This window comes from Pogoniulus pusillus, chromosome Z (genome assembly GCF_015220805.1).
Source record: "Pogoniulus pusillus isolate bPogPus1 chromosome Z, bPogPus1.pri, whole genome shotgun sequence".
NCBI classification, from domain to species: domain Eukaryota; kingdom Metazoa; phylum Chordata; class Aves; order Piciformes; family Lybiidae; genus Pogoniulus; species Pogoniulus pusillus.
In genome coordinates this window covers 12,046,609-12,070,732 of record NC_087309.1, presented here as the reverse complement: position 1 = coordinate 12,070,732, position 24,124 = coordinate 12,046,609, and the positions used below count along the sequence as shown (strand labels likewise).

The following is a 24,124-nucleotide window of genomic DNA, read 5'->3' as shown; positions in this document are numbered from 1 at the left end:
TAGTGTTATCCTTGTTGAACTTCATGAGGTTCATCTCTGCCCAACTCTCCAGCCTGTCCAGGTCTCACTGAATGGCAGCACAGCATTCTGGCATGTCAGCCACTCCTTCCTGTTTTGTATCACCACCAAACTTGCTGAGTATACTCTGTCCTTTCATCCAGGTTGCTGATGAAGATACTAAAAAATCCTGGACCCAGTACTGGAACAGGTGAAAGTCTGTTACAGTCCTCTGATGCTGGTCTGCAGCTTTTTGATATGTGCATCCCAGTGTAGCAGGCACAATACTGGATCTTTTGAAATGGTTAATCTTCTAACAGCTGAGACTGGGGTTCAGTAATAAACACTTGATGTATTTTTTTTCATCCTCTGGGCTATTTATCTCCATAAAGAGAGGTCAAGATGGTATTTATAAAAAGGATTCTCTATTTGTTTGTCTCCTTCTTCCAAATGAGAAGCCCTTCAGAGCAAAGCAACAATTTGAACACATGGAATAGAGCCAGAGTCTTCAGCCCTAGTACACAATTTAAAGAGATCTGAACACAGGAATGCTTCCTCTCTATTTCCATCCTGAAGATGTATTTGTCCAGTATTAAAATTTTCAAGTCCTTAAGGCAATTTTCTTGGAAGAATTTTCTGTTAATTTGGAACAACTTATAACTGCAATGGCTGTAAGGTCACTGACAAAGTTTGAAGCCTCTCTTTCCTGGTACTTAAAATTGTTCAGCAGTCCATATTGCAACCAAGGATATGTAAATAAGTATATGTGTACATTAGCCATTCTTGCTCCTGCCTGCTTGTTTTCTGCCTCTCTTTTCACTTCACCACGGCTATTTTCACTGGAAGTGTTCCAGTGATGTACCATTAGCTTACTCCCACTGTGGAAATACTCTGGATATTTTTGCAACATAAGAAAACATCTCAAAAATCTGATTTGTCTCTCAGTGGATATATATTAAAAAAAAAAAAACATACTAGAATAAAAGAAGCATTTTTTCCCTTCTTATCTCAAACAGTAGCATTTAGTTCAATGGGAGCAAGAGCAAATCACCATAAGTAAACAAAATCCAGCAAGTTATTTGAAGATTCAATTTACAGTGACCTTCTTGGCTGTAACTGGAACATTTACATCTTCAGCGCAAGCTATCAAGTTCTTTTTTTTTTTCTGTGAAGCATAAATTAGACTTTTCCCTTTGTTTTATAGCTGGAGAAGTAGTTAATACTGACATCACATAATAAACCTTAGTGAGTATCCCAAGGCAGAATTTGGCCTGACACGACTCCTTGAGGAGCACAGAAATTCAGCCGAGGATCTAGAGATAAAACTCAACCCCTGGCAAGCCTATCCTAAGGTTAAACATCATTGCCTCCCAGATCAGTGTCCCCCCCTGATGTAGAACTGGAGGGGCACTATCAAGGACCCTTTCCAGACAAACTCAGTAAAACCACAACTCAAATATGGGTTAATGTAAGGAAAACAAACAGCACAAACAAGGCTCTGGCCAATGAACTCAGCTTGGAGAGTCAAGCAGAGAACTCATTCATGTCACAATGCATTCAAACTGCTTTAACAACATTTGCCTTTTTTTCATGAGATGCTAAGAAGCATTATGAAGAGCAATTCCCAAACTGACACACTTTGATATAGGTGTAGGGAAACCAGAAAAGCTATGAAAGTGGAACTCTTTATACAGCATCTTTACAGTCCATGCAAGAGACTGAAAGGGGCACTTCAGTGAGCTTCTAAGAACACCAAGAAGGGACCAATCCTGCAAGCACATTCATGCATGCCTTGTATTTTTCTTGAGCTCCTGTGCCACAGAGACTGATTTCTGCAGGAAAAAAAGTGTAATTCAAGATCAGATACAAGGATAAGTGTTTGAATGCACTCTGAAACTATTTTGAACATGCCAAGGATGCAGATTTGTCTTTACAAAAGTTCCATGGGTAAAGCTCTTCATCGAGGTTATATCACAATGACATTTTCATTTCACTTTAAGGAGTTTTAAAATTAAGGAGAAATGAGAAGTGTTAACTTGGTCTGAAGGATAACTCTTCCTTTCTACCCACAGACAATGTACACAGAGAGCAAAAGAGCAGACTGCACTTGGGCTCCTAAAGCAGACTCTTAACAGAAAGGTTTGAAAACTAAGAAGTACCTAGTTGCCCCATGTTTGCCTTTCTCATCTCTAATTTAAAGGCTTTGTCTGTAAGAGAGACAAAAGGGGATGCAAGTGAGCAGGGAAACACTCTCAGAAGAACCATTTGCATCTTCTGGTTTGCCATTAGATAAGCTAGAAGGCAAGTAGGATAGGGTAGAACAAAAATGTATCCCACAATCTCCATTTTTAATCACATCCCAGTTTGAGTTACCTCATCTAAAAACCAGAAGAGACAGACACTTTTCCTATGAAAATTGAAAAAAACAATCAACAGCAACAACAACAACAAAAAACCCAACAAACAAACAAACACAAAACCAACCAACCAAAACCCAAATGAAACCAACAACAAAGACACAACAATTCATTTGCTATAGGATTCTCATCTCACAGTTAAGACATTTCATAGAATCATAGAATCAATCAGGTTGGAAGAGACTTCCAAGATCATCCAGTCCACCCTAGGACCCAGCTCTAGCCAATCAACTAGACCATGGCACTGAGTGCCTCAGCCAGTCTCCTCTTGAACACCTCCAGGGACGGCAATTCCACCACCTCCCTGGGCAGTCCATTCCTATGTCAATCACTCTCTCTGCCAACAACTTCCTCCTAACATCCAGCCTAGACCTCCCTTGGCACAACTTGAGGCTGTGTCCCCTTGTTCTATTGCTGGTTGCCTGGCAGAAGAGACCAACTCCCATCTGGCTACAGCCTCCCTTCAGGTAGCTGTAGATAGCAATGAGGTCACCCCTGAGCCAAGCAGTTTCACCAACTGCACTCTGGATATGCATTTGTAATCTCCATGGTATAGAAAGTCCAATGAAGCAGATGTACACTGTGCTACTTTGAGCCTAACTGGGATATTTCAGTGAGAGGAATTAGATTATAGGCTGGGAAAAGGAAGCAATGGTGATGTCTACTTCACTCACAGGCTTGCTGAGATGTATAAGAACAAGAACACAAGCATAGATAACACAGAGTTTACTCTCTGGCTTTGGGCTGCACTTCTCTGTCTCTCACATGCCATCTGTGTGACTAATCCTTCTGCTTCCTAATCCCCCTGGCCAACTCTCCAAACTCACTTTGAACGTAAGGCAAAGTCTGGTGTAAGGTAGAGGAGTGGGAAGAAAGTGCAAGGATGGTTGAGAGCCCCTCCTGGGGACTCAGGTTTCTGGGAGGGCTGCTGTGTTTCTGTATTACTTTTTAACTTGTATATTTCTGTCTATAGCTGTATAAATTGTAAATACCTGCTTGTATATTGAGCTAAGCTGTAAATATAAAGCTTCATTCAATTTCCAGAGCCACTGAGTCTAGTCTGGGTGATTTTCTTAAGAGTGCTGGGGGAGGGGGGCAGGTAAAACCCAAACCATCACATACACTTTCTTCAGGGGAAAATAAAAAGAAAAAAGAAAAATTTAATAGAAAAAAACCCCAACAACTAATGAGCTTTTAAAAACCAACTATGCATCAAAACATCCTTTCTACTTCTGCATATGCAAATACATATTTTTCCATACAAGCAGGATACTATGTAATCTATCAAGAAGACAACATCTGAGGCACCACAGGAGTCACAGTCTGAGGCCATGCTTGCTCATAGACTGTCTGTACCATTGTGCAGACCAACAAACCAACCATGGTTGGGTTCACCATGCTACTGATTTCCAAGCAGCAGGCTAAGATCAGCCCAGACTGCCACGTCTGGCACTACTCCTAGCTCCTGCCTTAGGCATTGGCAGTTAAAAGCACATATTCCCAGGAGGATGAAGCACTAACCAAGTAGCAGCTCAAATGACACGTGGTCCCTCAAGAATCTCACTCTATGCTTCCCAACCACTAAGACTTACCAAACATTTACTCAACCCCATTTTCACCCATTTGGTTTTTTTTTTAACCTTTTCTCTTTCCACAAATGCAATTATAAAGATTAAGTAATTTTCCCTTCAGCTATTTTTGGTTTGAATTATAACTTATTTCAAATCTTGAAGATGGTAATCTCTAAACTAAGTGGGCTTGTCAGAATTCCAGAGAGCAACACTGCTCTTTTTGGTGCAATTGTGGTAATAAGCCCCATAACAAAAACTGAGCATAATAATCTTGTTGAATTGGCAAGATGCCAGATTCACAACATGTATTAAATGTGTTGAATGTGGTCATAGTGATATTAACATCCCACTGAGACACTGGAGCTCGAAGCAGGAAGTTATTCACAATGAAATCACACATCCCCATTTGCTCTCTCTTATAAAAACAATTCTGACCATATATTTCCCTCCCTCCCCTAAATTGTCAGCATTTACACATTACTCATAAATGAATAAATTAATGTTTTATGTATTTCTTCATCCCTTTTGCAGACTGTGCTTCTAGAACCTGCATGTCTTGTTACAAAGAATAAGGTATTCAACCTTCCACTTTGAGCAGAGTTTATGAGACTATGAAGCCAACATGAACACTGCTATTTCACATCAGAAGCTATGCACCACTAATTTCTCTACTGAAAGTGTACTGCTTGTCTTACTGCTGGCCCAGCAGTGTGGCATCCTGCATTTTTTCCAAGCTTGTGTAACTTCCCTTGGGCTTCTAATAAGCTTGTTTATTGGACAGGAACAATCCACTCAAAAATTCAGACTATAGATTTGGATTTGCCTCTTTTCCCAACTTAAAACATTACAGAGCCAGATAATGCGTTGAGTTGGAAGGGGCCTCTGAAGGTCATTTAGACTTAAACTCCTAGCAGTAAGCAGGGATGCTGCCAACTGGATCATCTTGCTCAGAGCTCCATCAAGCCTGACCTTGAAAGAGTCCAGGGATAAGGCCACCACCACCTCCATGGGTAGCCTGTACTGATGTTCCACTATCCTCATTGTAAAGAACCTACCTGAAGGGAGGTTGTAGCCAGGTGGGGGTTGGTGTCTTCTTCCAGACAACCAGCAACAGAACAAGAGGGCACAGTCTCAAGTTGTGCCGGGGGAAGTATAGGCTGGATGTTAGGAGGAAGTTCTTCACAAAGAGAATGATTGGCATTGGAATGGGCTGCCCAGGGAGGTGGTGCAGTCACCATCCCTGGAGGTGTTCAAGAAAGGACTGGATGAGGCACTTAGTGCCATGGTCTAGTTGACTGGATAGGGCTGGGTGCTAGGTTGGACTGGATGATCTTGGAGGTCTCTTCCAACTTGGTTGATTCTATGATTCTATTCGATCTAATTCTACCCTTCTCCAGTTTAAAACCATTGATTGCCCTTTGTCCTGTCACTGCAGGCTTCTGTAAGCAGTCCCTCCACAGCTCATTTGTAGGTCCCTTTCAGATACTAGAAGGATGCAGTAAGGTCCCCAAAGAGCCTTCTCTTCTCCAGGCTGAACTACCCCAGCTCTCTCAGGCTGTCTTTTTAGGAGAGGTACTGCAACCCTCTGATCATTTTCATGTCACTCTTCTGGATCCTCCCCATCAGATCCATGTTGTTGCTGTATTGAAGGGCCCAGAGCTGGCTTGCAGTAAGCCAGGTGAGGTCTCATCAGAGCAGAGTAACAGAATCACCTCTATTGATCTGCTGGCCATGCTTCTTTGATGTAGCCCAGGATATGATTGACCTTTAGGGCTGCCAGTGCACATTGTTAGCTCATGACCAGCTTTTCATCCACCAGTATCCCCAAGTCCTTTTCCTCGGAGCTGCTCTGTATCAGTCCTTTCCAAGCCTATACTGATAATGAGGATTGTCCCAGCCTAGGTGCAGGACCTTGAACTTAGCCTTGTTGAACCTCGCAAAGTTCACCTGGGCCCACTAATCCACCTTGTCGAGGTCTCATTGGATGACATCCTGTCCCTTAGGCATGTCAACTGCACCACTCAGCTAGATGTCATCTGCAAACTTGCTGAGGGTGCTCCGGATCCCACTGCACATTTGACAAAGATATTGAACGGCACTGGTATGGCCCCTGAGGGACACCATTTGTTCACTCACTTCCATACAGACATTGAGCTACTGACCACTACCCTTTGAATGCAACCATCCATCCATAGGCACCAAACAGCTCACCTATTGAATCAACATCCCTCCAGCTTATAGAGAAGGATGTTGTGGGGGACTGTGTTAAAGGTCTTACAGAAGCCCAGACAGATGACATCCATTGCCATTCCCTTTTCCATTGATGTAGTCACTCTGTTGTAGAAACTAGACTGGTCAGGCAGGACTTACCTTAGTAGGGCCATGCTGGCTGTCTCAAATCACATCCCTGTCCTTCATGTACCTTATCAGAGCTTCTAAGAAGATCTGTTCCAGGCATAGAGGCTTGCACTTTCCTCCTTTCTACCCTATTTAAAAATAGCTGTAATGTTTCCCTTCTCCCAGTCACCAGGGACTTTTCAGATATCATGAAGAGTGTCTTGGCAAATACATCAACCAGTTCTCTTGGAGATGTGGGACACTTTTCATTAGGTTCCGTAGATTTGTGTATGCTCAGGGTCTCCAGGTGGTCATGAATCTTGTCTTTAATTACTTTGTTCTCCTGGTCATTGTCTTGTGCCTTTGAAGTCAGGAGGTATACTGGATGAGGCACTTAGTGCCATGGTCTAGTTGATTGGTTAGGGCTGGGTGATAGGTTGGACTGGATTATCTTGGAGGTCTCTTCCAACCTGGTTGATTCTATGATTCTATGATTCTATATGCATGCCTTTAGCTCCCAAACCATTTGAAAAGGAAAGAGAAAAACTATATACTGTGTACAGTCATAGAATCATAGAATGCTTTACCTTGGAAGGGATCTTCAAGGGTCATCTATTCCAATACCCCTACACTAAGCAAGGACATCTTTAACTAGACCAAGCTGCTCAGAGACCCATCCAACCTGACATGGAATGTCTGAGAGCATGCAGCTTCTACTACCTCTCTGGACAATTGGTGCCACTGTTTCACCACTCTCATTATAAAATATTTCTTCCTTACATTTAGTCCTAATCTACTCTCTTTTAGTTTAAAACCATCATCCTTTGCCCTGTTGCAATAGACCTGGCTAAGAAGATTGTTCCCATTTTCTCTATAGGCCCCCTTTAAGTACTGAAAGGCTGCAACAATGTCCCCTTGCAGCCTTCTCTCCTCCAGCCTGAACAGCCCCAAATCTCTCAGCCTGTCCTCACATTGAATATAATCCCTGTGTACCTCGCCATATTCAGGTTCCATCAGTTACAATGGTTATGGCAAGAAATTAAGATGAACAAAACTCCCAGAAATATATGTTTTTAACAGCTGCATGTACATTAAATGCTTTAAGGTCTCACACTTCCTTTTTTTTGAACCAGGATCAATGACAAAATCAGCACAACATGACGGAAAACACTCTCAGTCAAGAAGGATTTTCCAAAGACAACCAAAATCTAAGCTTACTGTCTACAATTGTTTTTTCTCTTCAACTTTTAAACAAAGCTACCCTCAAGGAAATGCAAACAAATGGCTTTCTTTTCCTAGGCCAAGAAGAAACTCAGTCAGTGCTGTACAGATTCTGCTCTCTATTGTTTCTGCTTATGACTGGAACAACATAGAACAAATAGCAAAAATTAGAGCAGTAGAGAACTGACATTTGCCACTGTCAGTTTATAAAAGAAGCCACCATTAGTTTGAAAAATGAAACTCAGCAAACAGAAAATGGACAACAGAGAGAAAAAAATGCCTGAGCAAACTTTGGGGAAAGTTTATTGGATTTTTTTTTGTTGTTGTTTGTCTGGTTGGTTGGTTTGTTTTTTTTTTTACTGTAAATATAAGTCAGCTCTGCTTATTTGGATAGCAAGGAGAAGTCTTACTTAGCCTCTTCTTGTGTATGAATTTTAAAGACAGGGACCCAGGAGTGAGCCATATTGGTCTGTGCAAGATATAAGCAACACAAGAAAAGCTGTCCACAGCAGATCTCCTTGCCACTAACCTAGCACAAAGCAAGCCCTCTGCATCCCCAGCCGCTCCAGCTGAAGTAACACTGATATTGAACACTCAGCAATGACTCACACATTGGCAAAAAAAGTCAGGGCACATCAGTGGAGACAAAACTGAAAGTCCAAGCTCAAAGTCATGCATGCCCCAAATTATCACCCTTGCATAAAATGAGGGCAGTCTGAAAGGCAATAAATCCCAAGTACAGTGTCTCTATGCCTTTGTAAATCAAGCAGTATGGGCCACACCAGTTATTTCACACATACCTGCTTTGTGTGGCCTTACTACAGACTCAGAATGCTCTTCCAAGTATGCAATGGCAGAAAAAGCAGGTAAAAACAGAAGTCTCAGAAAACCTGTTGCCCACATGTTTTTTGAAGTGGGTAGTGGCTTTCATAGCAATTTATGGATCATGTCATCTTATCTGGGATCTCTAAGAAGCCAGATCTATTTTACTGAGTGTAGTTTAGATATTTCCTTTCAACTGCTTCCCAATAATTCTGTGCTATGGCAATAAGTGAAGGCAATTGTGATCTGTGTTACATAGTTAGATAGTGTCCTGCTCTGGCAGGGAAATCGGATTCCATGATCTCCTTGGGTCCCTTCCAATCCCCAATATCCTGTGATCCTGTAATCCAAACTGAGCACAGACTGATCAGACAATTTAAACTCTTGCCTGTGAGGTGTTCCTCCTGCCTTCACACAGACCTGCATTTTACAGAGTGACAGATTTTCCAAACTAAGGGAGGAAGAATGGGCAGAGGTTGTTAAGGGAAGATGTATCAGCTCCTATAGCTTAGCTTCAAGTCTAGTTAGGAGGACAGGCATCCTCCCCATCACAGTATCACAGTATCACACAGTATCATCAGGGTTGGAAGAGACCTCATAGATCATCAAGTCCAATCCTTTACCACAGAGCTCAAGGCTAGACCATGGCACCAAGTGCCACGTCCAATCCTGCCTTGAACAGCCCCAGGGACGGCGACTCCACCACCTCCCCGGGCAGCCCATTCCAGTGTCCAATGACTTTCTCAGTGAAGAACTTTCTCCTCACCTCCAGCCTAAATCTCCCCTGGCGCAGCCTGAGGCTGTGTCTTCTCGTTCTGGTGCTGGCCACCTGAGAGAAGAGAGCAACCTCCTCCTGGCCACAACCTCCCCTCAGGTAGTTGTAGACAGCAATAAGGTCACCCCTGAGCCTCCTCTTCTCCAGGCTAACCAATCCCAGCTCCCTCAGCCTCTCCTCGTAGGGCTGTGCTCAAGGCCTCTCACCAGCCTCGTCGCCCTTCTCTGGACACTCTCAAGCATCTCAATGTCCCTTCTAAACTGGGGGGCCCAGAACTGAACACAGGACTCAAGGTGAGGTCTAACCAGTGCAGAGTACAGGGGCAGAATGACCTCCCTGCTCCTGCTGACCACGCCATTCCTGATGCAGGCCAGGATGCCACTGGCTCTCTTGGCCACCTGGGCACACTGCTGGCTCATGTTCAGGTGGGTATCAATCAGCACCCCCAGATCCCTCTCTGTGTGTGTATGGTTTTGTTTGGCTTTGGCTGATGTTTTGTTTTCCTGCCTTCTACTTAAATAGAAGCCTGGAAATATTTAAATTACATTTCTCTGGGGAATGATCACCTCCTTTCTATCACACACATATCTGTCACACAAACCACCAGCAAGATGAAATTTTTTGCTTTTTAAATCTACTTTCCCCTCCCCCCCCCCGCCTGCTCCATGCCCTCTCATTTCTTATTTTTTTTCAGTCTTCCTTGCTTCTCTATGTCTTTATCCATCCATTCCTGCCTTTTCTGTCTTGCCTGTTCTGTGTGCTATCCACACAGAACAACCCAGCTACCACAATGGAAGCAACAGCACAAGTATTAATAATGTCCTGCTGTTAGCAAGAGTGACTGCAACTACTTTTTTAAAGACAAAGCAACCTGACCTTAGGGAGCACATCCAATGCTTACGATAATTACAGAAGTCATATTCCCTTTGGTGACCTATTTTTGTTACGTATTTTGTATCAGCCACCGGAGGCCCTGTGGCTACTATTTTGTTTGTCTGGAGTTTCTGAGCCAGACGACATGCCCGGGAAAGTCAGTTCATATTTAACCCTATGTTCTGTAGATGAAAACCATAATGCAATGCACCTGGATTTCATTATTGATCAAACCACCAAGGAGGGGACTTATCATAAACCTCTTGCTTGCCAGTTTTAAAATTCTCCAAAGTGCTTTGATGTGAACATCAAAAGCTTCTTGACTACATGAGCAACCATTTTCCAGACATCACTCTTTACTTGTACCATGTCTTACTTCAGTGCACCATTCACAGTAATTATACAATATTCTGAAAGACCATTAGTTTATATTGGTTCATTTTGGAGTGAACTGGCTGTAGAAAGGAGCCACTGCACATTAAAACCACAATGGAACTGCGTTTTGCTGCAGGAGGCTTTGCTCCAGGCAGCAGCATCCACACTGGCTGACATCTCAGGTGTTCCTAGCCTCACTGAAATTCAGTAAGAAAATTAAGATCCTTAGCACCAGAGACATTAAAGTGACCTAGGAAGTCACAGCCACTCAAATGTAGTATGTAAACCTACAGGCACGTGTGGCATTGCTCTTACTCTAAGCTGGCAGATATTCAAACTGTGTCTCAGTAACTGCAAGCAATTTGTTCCCTTGGTAATCACAGCAAAGGAAATCAAATCAAGCTAAGGGCTCACTGCAATCAGAACCATGATGCTTAAAAGTGCTACTTTCAAAGCAGTAGTAAGAAAATTCTAAGAGAGCTGAGAATCTCTTAGAATCATTGCCACATATACTGCTTTGTGAAAAAGTAGTGTACTGAAGCAAAATGCTGTTTATTCATAGGTAGAAAAGTTTATTTGTGATGACAATTTCCAGGAAGGTTGTTGTTTGGGTTTGTTTTTTGTTTTTGTTTTTGTTTTTTTTTTTAATGTTTGTATAAAACAGAGAACAACAAAAAAAATTAAATAGGGGAACACCCATGTTAGTTGCAGCTCTTTACATAAAACACTGTGCTAGTGAATGAATTAGTAGAATTATGCCTAGTGAGACTGGGAATGCAGAACTCCTCCCATAGGTATGCCACACTGCCAAGCTGCTGAAGACATCATTTTCATGGTGATGGTTTGATACGGCTGGTGAAAGGCCTGGAACACAAAACTATGAGGAGAGGCTGAGGGAGCTGTGGTTCTTTAGCCTAGAGAAGAAGAGGCCCAGGGGCGACCTCATTGCTGTCTACAACCACCTGAAGGGAGACTGTAGCTATGTGGGGGTTGGTCTCTTCTGCCAGGCAACCAGCAACAGAACAAGGGGACACAGTCTCAAGTTGTGCTGGGGGAAGTATAGGCTGGATGTTAGGAGGAAGTTGTTGCCAGAGAGAGTGATTGGCATTGGAATGGGCTGCCCAGGGAGGTGGTGGAGTTGCCGTCCCTGGAGGTGTTCAAGAGGAGACTGGATGAGGCACTTAGTGCCATGGTCTAGTTGACTGGCTAGGGCTGGGTGCTAGGTTGGACTGGATGATCTTGGAGGTCTCTTCCAACCTGGTTGATTCTATGATTCTATGATTCTATGGAGATCAAATGGCCGAACACTATATGCATATGCACAGTCTTCTTCATAGGAGAAACAAGTAAATAACTTGTGACACTCCCCATTTTCAGTCTGTTCACCAGGTAGCATCACTGCAGCTTCAGCAGCACTCCCGAAGGGCCTGTGTGGGCAGCGTTTGAGATGCTGAGGCTGTCCTGATTGATGCATGGAATTAGCAGCTCGTGGCACTTCACCACTGAACTACGTGCAAAAGAAGAATTGTTAGTTTACTGAAACATAAAGAAGCTCTCTTGGCAGAAGCGGAATTACAGCTGTTGTGTATGTTTAGCTTTCTGAAACAAAAACAAAATTCTAAATCATATCCTCTCTTAAATTTTCAGTGAAATTCCACCACGGAGTGCATTTCCCCAGCAGATAACCAAGAGATCACGCAGTACTTTGCTCTAATCAGATAAATTTCTTGGGTTTGCTTTGACAATATATCAGTTGGTGCTCTTTTAAGTCTATTAAAACTGTGATGGTCAGCAAAACTTCAGAGAGGAGACGCAAGGGCAACAATAAAAGAGAGATCTCTAAAAAGAAAAGTTGGAAGATAAGATAACAAGGCGTCATCCTTGCTTACTCCAGCTGAAGGCTTCAAAATTTTATAGAGCAATTTTTTCCCTGTTGGAGAACTCTGCTGTATGCTCGCTGAGTATCTGAGAACCAGGAACTGCATATGGTCCCCAAGGGCCTATTAGTGAAAGTGCTGCTCTTTGTGAAACAGCTACAATCCAACTCACTTGCAATTACTTTTATGTTTTAAGAATGTGCAAAATGATACGGTCTATAAAAACAGTAGGCTCATCCAGCAGTATCAGCATTCAAGAGAGTAAAATGAAATGCTTTTCGAGGCATGAAATCTCTGGTTAGCATCAGAATTAAGCAGAGTGTAAGTACACATGAATTCTCTTCTGCAATGCATTTGAACTCTCCTTGGTTTTATGAAGTGCAGAGCAAAACCTAAAACCTGAAATATAAGGAAGGTCTCTGTAAAATACCCGTAGTTGCTAACTATCAGATAAAGAAGCTGACAACCTGCACTGAAATGTGTTCAAGGCAGGATTGGATGTGGCACTTGGTGCCATGGACTACTCCTGAGCTCTGTGGTAAAGGGTTGGACTTGATGATCTATGAGGTCTCTTCCAACCTTGGTGATACTGTGATACTGTGTTGATTCTATTTACATAACCTTTTGCTCACAAAATACTACTCAAAAGAAAAACAAAGAAGTTCTAAGCCAAGACTTGAGCCCTGTGACATGTGGGCTTAATGGTAGGTATAAGATATCAAAATCTGCCTCATCTTTACAAAGGTTTTACCATCATTTGCTAGGACTATTCTGCAAGCACTCTTACTTTCAATCTCCTCTCCCTGCTGGTCCTGCAGAAGGAAGGAGCAGGGGTGGCCTCTATCACCACACCAGACAGTATCAGGGTATAATATGTTCCTTCAGGAACTTGCATATTTCATTCTCAGCAAAAACTGCAGGAAATAGAGAGTGCTTATCAATAGCAGAGGAAGATGGATAATTTCTCTCACCAGGTCAGTAGACCATTTCTTTTAAAAAATGTGTGTTGCCAACTAACTTGGTCAATTTTATTTGCAAATAAGGAGGGAACTAGTCTAATAATTTCAGATGAGTAAACAAAATTTTCCCTTTGCCCATGAAGTCAGTGGCAAATAAGGAGGGAAAATAAGGAGGGAATTGGTCTAATAGTTTCAGATGAGTAAAGTAAAACAAAACTTTCCCTTTGCCTACGAAGTCAATGGCTAAAGTGTTCTTCCAGGCTACACAGATACAGGTTCAAATGTTCATCTTCTTGATTCACAGATGCTGGTTTCCCTAATTAAGTCCTCTTTTATTTTTTTTCTTCTTTTCTTTTTAATCAAAACATTCTGAAGAGGAGCAGATCTAATTTCTTTCCAATCAGCCTACAACTATATTTATGTATCTAGTAGGCAAAGAGATTCGCAGTCAGGGGATGGAAATACTCTCATTTTCATGTCTGTTTCATGCTTGACTCTTCCTACAGGTGGTGATGGGCAAACAGTTTGCCACTAGAAAATGTTTCTGTTAAGCCTGTAGAATGATTGTCTCTCTGAACCATTTCCACTACACTCTCTGAATTCAAGCAACTCCAATTAATAAATCATACCAGATTAGGCACTGAACCTCCACAACTGGAAAGTGACAAAGCCACTACCATCCCCTCACAGGAACACAGATGCTTACAGATCAGGAGAAAGGAAGGGGATACCTGTTTTCAATGCTGCTTTTCCTTCTGAACCAGCAAAAGCTGGTGAGGGGCCTGGAACACAAATCCTATGAGGAGAGGCTGAGGGAGCTGCGGTTCTTTAGCCTAGAGAAGAGAAGGCTCAGAGGTGACCTCATTGCTGTCTACAACTACCTGAAAGGAGGTTGTAGCCAGGTGGGGGTTGGTCTCTTCTCCCAGGCAACCAGCAACAGAACAAGGGGACACAGTCTCAAGTTGTGCCGAGGGAGGTCTAGGCTGGATGTTAGGAGGAAGTTGTTGGCAGAGAGAGTGATTGGCATTGGAATGGGCTGCCCAGGGAGGTGGTGGAGGCACCGTCCCTGGAGGTCTTCAGGAGGAGACTGGCTGAGGCACTTAGTGCCCTGGTCCAGCTGACTGGCTAGGGCTGGGTACTAGGTTGGACTGGCTGATCTTGGAGGTCTCTTCCAACCTGGTTGATTCTATGAAAACAATTTACTGTTTAAAAGGTGCTATTTAAAATGAAAATGAATGGAGGACTACAATGAAACAGACTGCTGCTAAGATGGATAAACTGAATCACTGCATTCAAGTGGTAACACATGGAAGCACTGAAAAAAAACCTGTAAACATTTACGTAGTTCACACAGCAGCAAGTTGTCTAAATGCCTGTCTGAGGGTGAAACAGGTTAGCATCACATTCAAACAGCTGGAGAAGACAGCAGCCTGTGACTGGGGCCTCATACTCCTCATGCTGCCCAAACTTCATGAAATTTGATTGATTTTGCACACATTTGGAACTGAAAATCTTACTGGACTATTACATCATCATCAAACCCACAGAGCTTAATTTCTGTACCCACAGGACGGGTCCATTAGTAGCAGATACTTTATGCAGTTGCACACAGGAGTTTAAATGAGATCTGTGCTGAAAAGGTGTTGTGCAAGCACCCACACCTTTTATTTTTTTTGCATTTGTCCCTCTTTAAGTCTTATGAAAACAAATACAGAGAACATCTTTAAAAAAAAAAAATCTAATTAAGCCAAGGGCCAGACTGCATACATTCAAAAAAATAAAAAAAATAAAAGGGGGGGGGGGGGGAAGAAAAAGAAAGAAAAATACATCTAATTATGTACAATGTTGCTATGACCACAAGGAAAAATGCCAATATATTCTCAGTGCTTGGCCCCACTTTTGGCTTGGCCCTCTATTTGGCTCATGTTTATTCATGAGTTAATCTGGTTTTGAAAAAAAAAAAAAAGTGGCAAGAAATATATTTTTTTTTAATGAAAAGATGCTATTTTCATTTAAGTGCATTCTGCAAACATGCTGATTTTTCATTAAAAAATCCAGAAGGAAGAAAGAAAGTACAAAGTTGTTTTCAGCCAAGGTTTTATACTTTGGAAAACTGATTTTGCTCAGAGATTTCTGACACCAAACTTAAAATGTATTTCCTTCTTTTATTTAACTAACTATATGGCAGATCGTTAGAAGTGGTCACAAGATCACAGGATGTTAGGGGTTGGAAGGGACCCAAAGAGATCATGGAGTCCAACCTCCCTGCCAGAGCAGGACAATACTATCTAACACAGATCACAGAGGAACACATCCAGACGGGCCTTGAAAGTCTCCAGAGAAGGAAACAAGTTGTCTTGAGACAGATTTTGTAGCAGCTTAATTTCTACACAGAAGGTACTTTGACCTAGAAAAGGAATAGGTGTGTATGGTAATGGTAAGTAGCAGATGACATTAACTATCCATTTAAACCACCTCTAAAGATGCATTCACATGATTTATTATTCTTAAGTACTGTTGCTATGAAGTACTGTTTACAAACTGAATAGGAAGATAAAAACCTAGATTTTGTAAGAATAAATATTCAGAAACCTGGAGGTAAAGATCCCTGAAGTCGCAGCTGATTTTCTGTCCAACTTACTTTTTTCAAGTATTTGCTGTCACTCCAGATGTGAAAACTGAATCCTAAAGTACTTGAACATCCCATGAAACAAAACCCACCTTGAGGTACCACAAACTGGTCAACACTTGCAAGTTTCCTGCCGTCCTGTAAACACACTCAGACTAAAAATATTAATGAATCCTAAATTAAAACATGCTCTGCCAAGGTTAGTTCACACATGCCTGCTGGGAGATCATCTTGCTACCAGGAGCAGTGGGGATGCTGCCCTTCCCATAAAGTTCACCCTCACAGGTAGGTGATGCTGCTGGTCTCCATCAGAGCTCAGATGATTGTCTTCTGTGCAGATTGGTTCTGCTGAGACACAGCAGAACTCCATTTCAGAGAGGCTGCTCTGCTCTCATGCATACAGACATGATGGAAGAAAGCTCGCAGGGTGGGGGGATGAAGCCTTCCTCACCTGACCCTAAAGGTGAGGCCTTGAAAACTCATGATTACATTGATTTTTTTCCCCTTTCTCTCTCAAAGAGAAACAGCTCTAGCAATCATAGTTAGAGGGAAGCTGGGAAAACACGAACCAAGACAACATAGAGTACAATGTAGCAATTTGGATATGCACATTCACAGGCTGTGCTGGGTTGGGATGGTGAATACACTTAGGACTGTACGGCAAAGAAAGCTGGGGAGTGAGGAAAGGCTCAGTACAACCAGAGCCCAAAGGTCAGAAATACCTCAGCAAGGATGAAAGAAAGTACAAGTGGGACTTGGCAGCCAGACAGAGTCCTGCTTTCTTTGCATGGTAGCCCACAGCAGCCAGTGGAGCCTGTGAAGTCCTCACACACAAAGCAGACCCATTTTGCTCAGACAGATTTGGGGACATGCAGTAACTAACAGGTCAGTCATAAGTGTGCTGCTTTACGTAGCTCCTGCTCTGGCTTCTTCCTTCAGTAACACCCCACTCAGCACAACCTTATTTACTCCAGTGCTCTGCTCCCAAACCAGAGAAATGCTGCAGGTTCGGCCAATCACTCTCACTCCCTGCAAAACCTACCACTCTCTCCAAAAAGTGCTGAGTGCTGCTGCACGCTACGAAGCTGCTGCGTACAAGTGGCCTTTGCTTCACCTTCATGGGGAAAAGAGAAAGAAGACAAGGGACGCTGGGAAGGGTAGTCTCCAATCCTGCAGAGCCTTTCCCAGGAGCTGTCAGGATGCTGAGAACTGGCCAGCAGGGAGACGACTTCCCAGGAGGCTGTGGCTGCCCGAGGGCACAGACCAAAAACGCAGGTGAAGGACAATACTGCCACACCGTGTGTCCGCAGCTTTCTGCTACTTTATGCCAAACAGAAAACAGTCTCTAAAGAAAGGGATGATCTCTGCCACATTTTTCACAAGTATTACTGTGTCTTATCCTGTTTTTGGTATATGTAAGTGGCTCCATGCCACACACAGGCATACATTTACAGACAGAGCACGGCCACTTGCACCAAGTAACTTCTCACAAGAAGTAGTTTTTCTAGATGAATCATCTCATCTGCGAGGATTGAACTAATCAGAGGACACCAGTAAAGGGATGCATGTGCTCATACCCTGTATATTTCTCCAAAAACACATCCCACTGTCAACTGTTCTGCACATTTGTCATTATTAAAACAGCTTTAAAATTCTTCTGAGGAGCAGATGATGCTTCTCAAATACACAGCTGAAAAATGAAAACTCAGGGTTGGATTCATCTTACTTGAGAGGCCTTTGCTGAAGTCTCCCCCAGAGCTGGTTACTGAAGAAGTTACTCATTTTGACGGTATGATTTATCTAACATTCTACCTAAATGTACTTTTGGGTGGCATGAATTCAAGTCAGCCTCCGTTCCTGTCCTGCAACTGATGCAGCTTCAGCTTTAGCGCACTTCTAGACATCCAGGTTGGAGGAAGTCACTCTCACTGTATCAGTGGCTGGCGGCCAGGATACAGCCATCAAACCCACACATTCCCTCTCCAGCGATGCCTTTTAGGTTGCATTTGCAGTGAGTTACCGAAACCTTCACTGTATCAAGCACAGGACTTGCCAAGGGAGATGTCAAAACGGGAGAGGGATGCTACCAAGTTGCCCCTTCCCCTGCACGCAGGGTGGCAGAAACGCTGGAGCGGGCTAGCACAAGAACAGAGGGGAGCCAAACAGTTGCCACAGCCGATGACACCAGTGTCCGTGTGTACCGCATCCCCCGCTAGGGCTGCAAGCCGCGACCCGCTGGTGCCCCGCGGCTCCGCGTCCTGCCCACCCGCGCCACCCACCGCTCACCTGAAGCAGGTGGTGAGCTCGCCCGTGGATTTCAGACAGGGGTACCGACTGGTGGCGATTTTGTTCTCGGAGCAAACCTCCCTGCAAGGCGGGTAGTCGGATTATTAAAGGGGGGTGGGGGGGTGGGGGGGTGGGGGTAAGAAAGAAGGTAGCGGATGGCGGTGGGGAAACGCAGAGGAACAGGAGCATGGGGGGCCGCGGCGAGAGGACACCCACCTGTCGCCGTCGTGTGGCTCCTCCCGGTAGGTCCAGGCATGACCCAGCGCCAGAAGCAGCAGCAGCCGGAGCGGGGCCAGGCTGCCGGCCGGCCGCCCCATCGGGCCGCCTCTCCCCTGCGCGCCGCGCCGGCTCTGCCCGCCCCGGCCGGCGGCGGGGCTGCGCCGACCCGCCGCTCCTCCCGCCCCGGCGGAGGGCCGCCCCCCGCCGCCGCCAGATGTGCCCGCGGGAAGGGGCCGCGCCCGCCCAGATGTGCCGGCAGATGTGCGGCCCCGCGGCGGGGCGGGGCAAGGCGGGGCGGTGGCAGATGTGCGGTGGGGGTGAGGGGACATCAGCCCCCCCTTTCCGGTCCCATCCCGGACGCCCCGCTGCAGGGAGCCCGAGGAACGGGCTGGGGGCCTGGTGCCCGCCACAGGGTGAGCGGGGCAGAAAGTGGTGGAAAGGTCCAAGGCCGTGGGGGTGATTAGCGGCACTCGGTGCACCATCACTGATGCTTTCCAGATTCCGCTTTATCTTCAATCTCTTTTCCCAAAGGAACGAAGCAGTTCAAAGCATCTCTGCTGCGACGGCTGTTTATCCTTGCGCAGGGCTGCCACTTCCCCACCGTTCATAAAACGGAGATGAACGACAACAGATTCAGATAAGGCTGTGCATCAGGTCTGGCCCACCCTGCCATACACTCTTTGCACCCTTAAAACTGTCCGGGAATGAAAGAGCAAAGCGTGCAAAACGACGGCATCCTGTTTGACCGATACATTGGCTTTGGTCACCACATAACTTCCTACGAGTATGGAACAACACTGGGAAATGAGTGTCTGCAAATCAGCCCTAGTAGCACTTTCACCTCTAGTATAAATAACCTCATTTTACAGCCTGAAAAGTCAGGGAAATGTGAGCATAGATTGTTCTCATAAATCACTCCAGTAGGAAAAGTCAGGGATATGCAAATAACTAACTGTATCTCCTCTATTGAACCACCATAGACGCGATGTAAGGAGATGCAAGGAGATGTGAGCAGCCTCTCCTTTTTTTATTTTTTTTATTTTTTTTTTTTGTTTGTTTGGTTTTTTTGGCCTTGCCACAGCAACCTCTGAATGAGTCACATCACTGTTCTGTGCCTCAGTTTCCCGGTCTGTAACAGGAAGACTCTAATAAACAAATAAATAAATCCCCACATATGAATCAGCTACAATTAAGCTGTTAATCCCTTTGGTATGTCGTCCGGTACCCAGAAGGCTAATGATAGATGGACTCTTACTTAGGAAATTCTGGGAATTGTCTGAAGTCTTCTCTGACTTGTGCAGCATCTGCTGTGACCATGATCTGCTCTGTGTGCTGTAAACTGCCACTTCAAGGTATTTGTAGCAGGACTAGATTTCGAGGTTGGGCTAGATGATCTGTAAAAGACTTTTCCACTCCAAAAGGTTCTGTGATTCTACGATCTGCTCCTCTAGGTACCACTGCATACTCTGTTTCTGAGATCGTTTAAGCAAAGGAGTTCTGCACGGCAGTTTTTGCCGTTTGGGGTTTTTTTCCACGTTTGTTTTTGTGTTTGCTATTGAGAGGATGTTTTAGATGTTTATTCTATCATCATTACTCCTTTTCCTTTACACAAATAATGAGTAAGCAAAGATACGACTAAATGTCTTGAAGCCAGAGAAAACTGCGGGTATTTCTCTAAAGTCTAAGCCCTCATCTATCTCAGACAGCTGCTCCTGATTCGGAGATAACAGGAACAAAAGCAAGATCTGGGTACTTGGACCCAAGCACTCAGGAGACACCTGTCTCCACATCCTGTTTCTTACCCTCTGACTCCAAGCAGAAAGTATCCAGTGACAAGGTCTGAAATGAAAAAAGGTTAGCATTGCTGTAACCCTTGCGATGTCTGTCTATAGGTAACAAAGAATTTAATTTACCACATTCCAGAAGTGGTCAGAGTCCTTCGAAGAGCTCATTTCTGGAAAAAAAAAAAAAAAAAAAAAAAAAAAAAAAAAACCACCATCACCAAATTGAATCATACCCAAGCACAGAGCTGAAATCCTTTGGATGATTTCCAGCTCAGACCCACATGTCATGACTTTGAAAGGACTTTGATTTTAAAAGAATCTTTGTACAGGCCTAGTGTAAGTGCACTTCCATAAAGTTGGTTTTTTTTTTTTTCATAACTTTTCTTTTTCATAACCATTCAATGCAGATCTGATTCACTACATGAATTGCTTAAGTCTGCTCTCTGAGTTTTCTTTAATGCCTGACACCCACATAGGACTGTCCCAACACACTGTACTTCTTTTCAATGAAAAATGTTGTATCAGCTTAAATATATATGTATTCAAATCACGAAGAGAGCTTTGTTAATCTAAACAAGGAAACCTGTAGGTGAAGCTAATCCTTTATTTACCTCTTTTCCAAAGCAGAGCCCAAAGTTTTACATACAAAAGAATCAATGTGTGATCAATAGCTGATATAAAAGAGAGGTTAAACAGCACCAGACTTTGCAGTGAAAGAGTTTCATCATTTTGCTTCATCAGCTTCATCTCAGCTTTAATGACCATGCAGTCAGGGCCGTCCTGAGAACAAGGCTTGCTTCCTGGAAAGTGATGAAGGGTGGCAGTGGTTAAGGAAACATTGAAATGTTCCTGTTGCCTCGGGGAAGGAATTATCTTGGACTGTTTTCATGTATAGTAAATAAGCAGAATGTGATTTCTCGTGCAAGAGATGCTTTCGCTTGTGCAGGGTCATGTTAGTTTTGACTTGCCCAATTTGAGCACGTATGAAGTTGATTAAGCTGCACACTAAGTTTTGGAATGCTCTCAAAGAAAAGAATGAGGAACTCATTGTAGCAAAGTACTTATCAGAAGTTTTATTTATACTGTTTATGTAGGAAGATGCATTGTTTCCTGCAGTTTATTCATAAGGATGTTTTAAAATTAATCATACAAATACAAGTTTCTTCTTTTTGATTTTGCTGGTAACTGGAAGAGCTCAGAAGCAAACTTTGGTCACTGCCTCAAAAGAGATTGTTTCAGAAGCTCATTTCCGTTGTGGAAAGGCACAAACTTTGCACACTGCAGACCAGGAGGAGAAGCATGTACAAGGCATCTTTGGGTCTTTAGAAATACCCTGAGGTCATCTACGATCACAAAGAGCTCACAAGAACCTGAGCAGTTACTATACTGTCCTACTACTCACAGACTTGATCACAGCTGTTGTATTAGGTGCAGTACCAATGCAGAGAGGTTTGAAAGTTTAAAGGTGGTACTGAACACAGAAGGCTGCTTTCAATTCCATTTAAAAGTACTATGACTATCATGTTTATGGGTGTAGGGTGTTAGGTGTTTGTTTGTTTGCTTATGTTTGTTTTAAATGCTTCACTGGAGCCTTCAGAAGCACACAGTGACTTTTTCCTAATCCATTTACAACTGACATTTCCATCAGTGCATTTTCCATCTGCTTCAATTAAAAAGCAAGTAACCAGTTATTGTAAATACTCTTAATCCCACTACAGCATTCTGTTTGCATTGAGTGCCTTGGTGGCAACTTCACCAGATCTCCAGCTGTCAGCATTGACATGTTTGAGGATGTCAGAGCTTGACTGAAGGTGTAAACAAACAGAAAACAGAGGTTTTATAGGAAATCTTCAGCTTAGGATACTTTACAGATTTCAAAGGCCTTTCATTGGTCATTTGTGAACTAGGTTCCCTTACAGGTGAATACCCAGAACAAACCTTCCAGACCTATAGGTCCAAAGAATGTTGCACAACCCAAGCAGAGCTGCTAAATAGTCACTCAGGCTTGGGCAACATAGCAAATTTCTGTGTCATTTCAACTCCAGGATGCATCTAAAGCAGAGTCGCATCTCAGGGGAAAAAAAAATCCATAACCAAATAGTACAGGGAAAAAAAAAACTCTTTATTAATTATGCCTAGCTCCTTAAAGAAAGGTGAAATTTATTCCTAACAGACCTGCATGGTCTGTAAAAGGTTGCATGAAGCAAGAAATAAATAGGAAGAGCAAAGGCAAAGAAGGAAATCTAAAGCCATCAGCAATCAGTGGGTCCACAGGGGGCAGGTCTGGCACACTAAGTGAGAGAGAGGACAGGAGGGAAGAAGAAAAAGACAGTGAAGATGAAGAAGTAGAGGAAAGTCATGGGAGAGAAAAGAGTCAGGAAGAAGTGTCAGGGAATCTTGCAGCATGGCCTGAGGTCTGCCCAGGTAAATGAGAACAGGAAGATTATCAGGAGTGTTCAGCATGCATAGGGCAATCATGCTTACTGATAGCAGTTTATGATGATGTGGTCACCTGAGAGGATGAGAGGAAAGCAGTGGACCTCAATTTGGGCAAGGCTTTTGTTGCTGTCTTCCATAACATCCCCATAGGGAACTTTAGGAAGCATGGATTAGACAACTGCTCTGTGAGGGGGATTGAGAACTGGCTGAATGAGCACAGAGGGTCATGGCCAATATTGCAGGGTCTAACTGGAAGCTTGTGGCTAGTGGTGTTCCCCAGGGGTCAGTACTGGATCCAGTATTGTTTGATATCTTCATCAGCAACCTGTATGAGTGGGTCATGTGTGATCTCAGCAAGTTTGTTGATAATACAAAACCAGGAGGAGTGGCTGACACACTACAAGATTGTGCTGCCATCCAGCAAGACCTGGACAGTCTGGAGAGTTGGGCAGAGCTGAACCTCATGAAGTTCAACCAGAACAAATGCAGAGTCTTGCACCTGGGGAGGAATAACTCCAGGTGTCACTGAAGGTTAGGGGTTGATCTGCTGAAAAGCAGCTCTGTGGACAAGGACCTGGCAATTCTAGCTGGCAACAAGGTCACCACAAGCCAGGAAAGTGTCTTTGTGGCCAAGAAGGACAATGATATTCTGGAGTGCATCTGGGTTGAGGGAAGTTCTCTGTCCCCTCTACTCTGCCTTGGTAAGGCCACATTGGAAATATTGTGTCTGGTTCTGAGCTTCCCTGTTCAAGATGGATGGGGAACTACTGGACAGAGTCCAGATGAGAGCCACAAGGATGATAAGGGGACTGGAGCATTTCTCTTACAATGAGATGCTGAGACACTGTTGTGGAGGGGGATTTCTCTTATTCCTCCCCTATTAGGGGGAGGTGAGAAATTAATTTGAGGTGGTATTAATTTTTTATAAAATTATTTATTAAAATTAATATTTGCAAATTTGTATCACCCCCAACCACTGAATAGTTCTTTTGTGCAAAGTTATGAAAACAGTTAGGACATGATATATTTACAGGGATTGGATTATTAATTATCAAATTATCAACTATAGACAGAGAGAAAGATTACCTTAGGCTTAATGCCTCTTAACAACTATACTGTCTGAAAGCTGTGTGTGCTCTTAAGACAGAGGTAACTTATTTTACAAAGGACTTAGAGCTTACTTAGATGTGTTGCTCTTAAGTATTAATTATTGATCATCCTCCTGGAATTGTGTCACAGCATGTGCCCAGTGTTTTGGTCTTGGTAAGGCTGGAATCTATCCCGGCTTGTGAGGGCAATGATAACATTCCCAGACTCTGGAGTAAACAGGATTTCTCTTACCTTCTCTCCTGGTATGAAGTGGTCTCTGCCTCGATGCTGCTGATCTTCTGGATGCTGCATGTCCAGGGATGATCAGCTGGCAGGATTCCAGGTGTGGGAGGAGGATTTGTCCGTGCAGCTTCTGGCACAGTCTTCTCACAGCTAAAAGGCTGTGTTTGTGGGTTTGCAGACAATTTGGAAGGTCTACTGATCTAATTCTCCA

At 43.6% G+C, this 24,124-nt stretch overlaps 1 protein-coding gene across 1 annotated transcript in view; it reads right to left on the bottom strand.

Moving 5' to 3' along the window:
* The window catches only part of CCBE1 (collagen and calcium binding EGF domains 1), a 158,155-nt gene extending 139,696 nt beyond the window's left edge, over positions 1-18,459 (bottom strand). The window contains exons 1-2 of the mRNA XM_064140299.1: positions 18,356-18,459; positions 18,140-18,220 (exon numbers count right to left, since the gene is read on the bottom strand). Coding sequence (XP_063996369.1) covers positions 18,140-18,220; positions 18,356-18,456 — 182 coding nt within the window. The 5' untranslated portion in view covers positions 18,457-18,459. The remainder of the gene's footprint in view (positions 1-18,139; positions 18,221-18,355) is intronic.
* Positions 18,460-24,124: the final 5,665 nt, after the last annotated feature.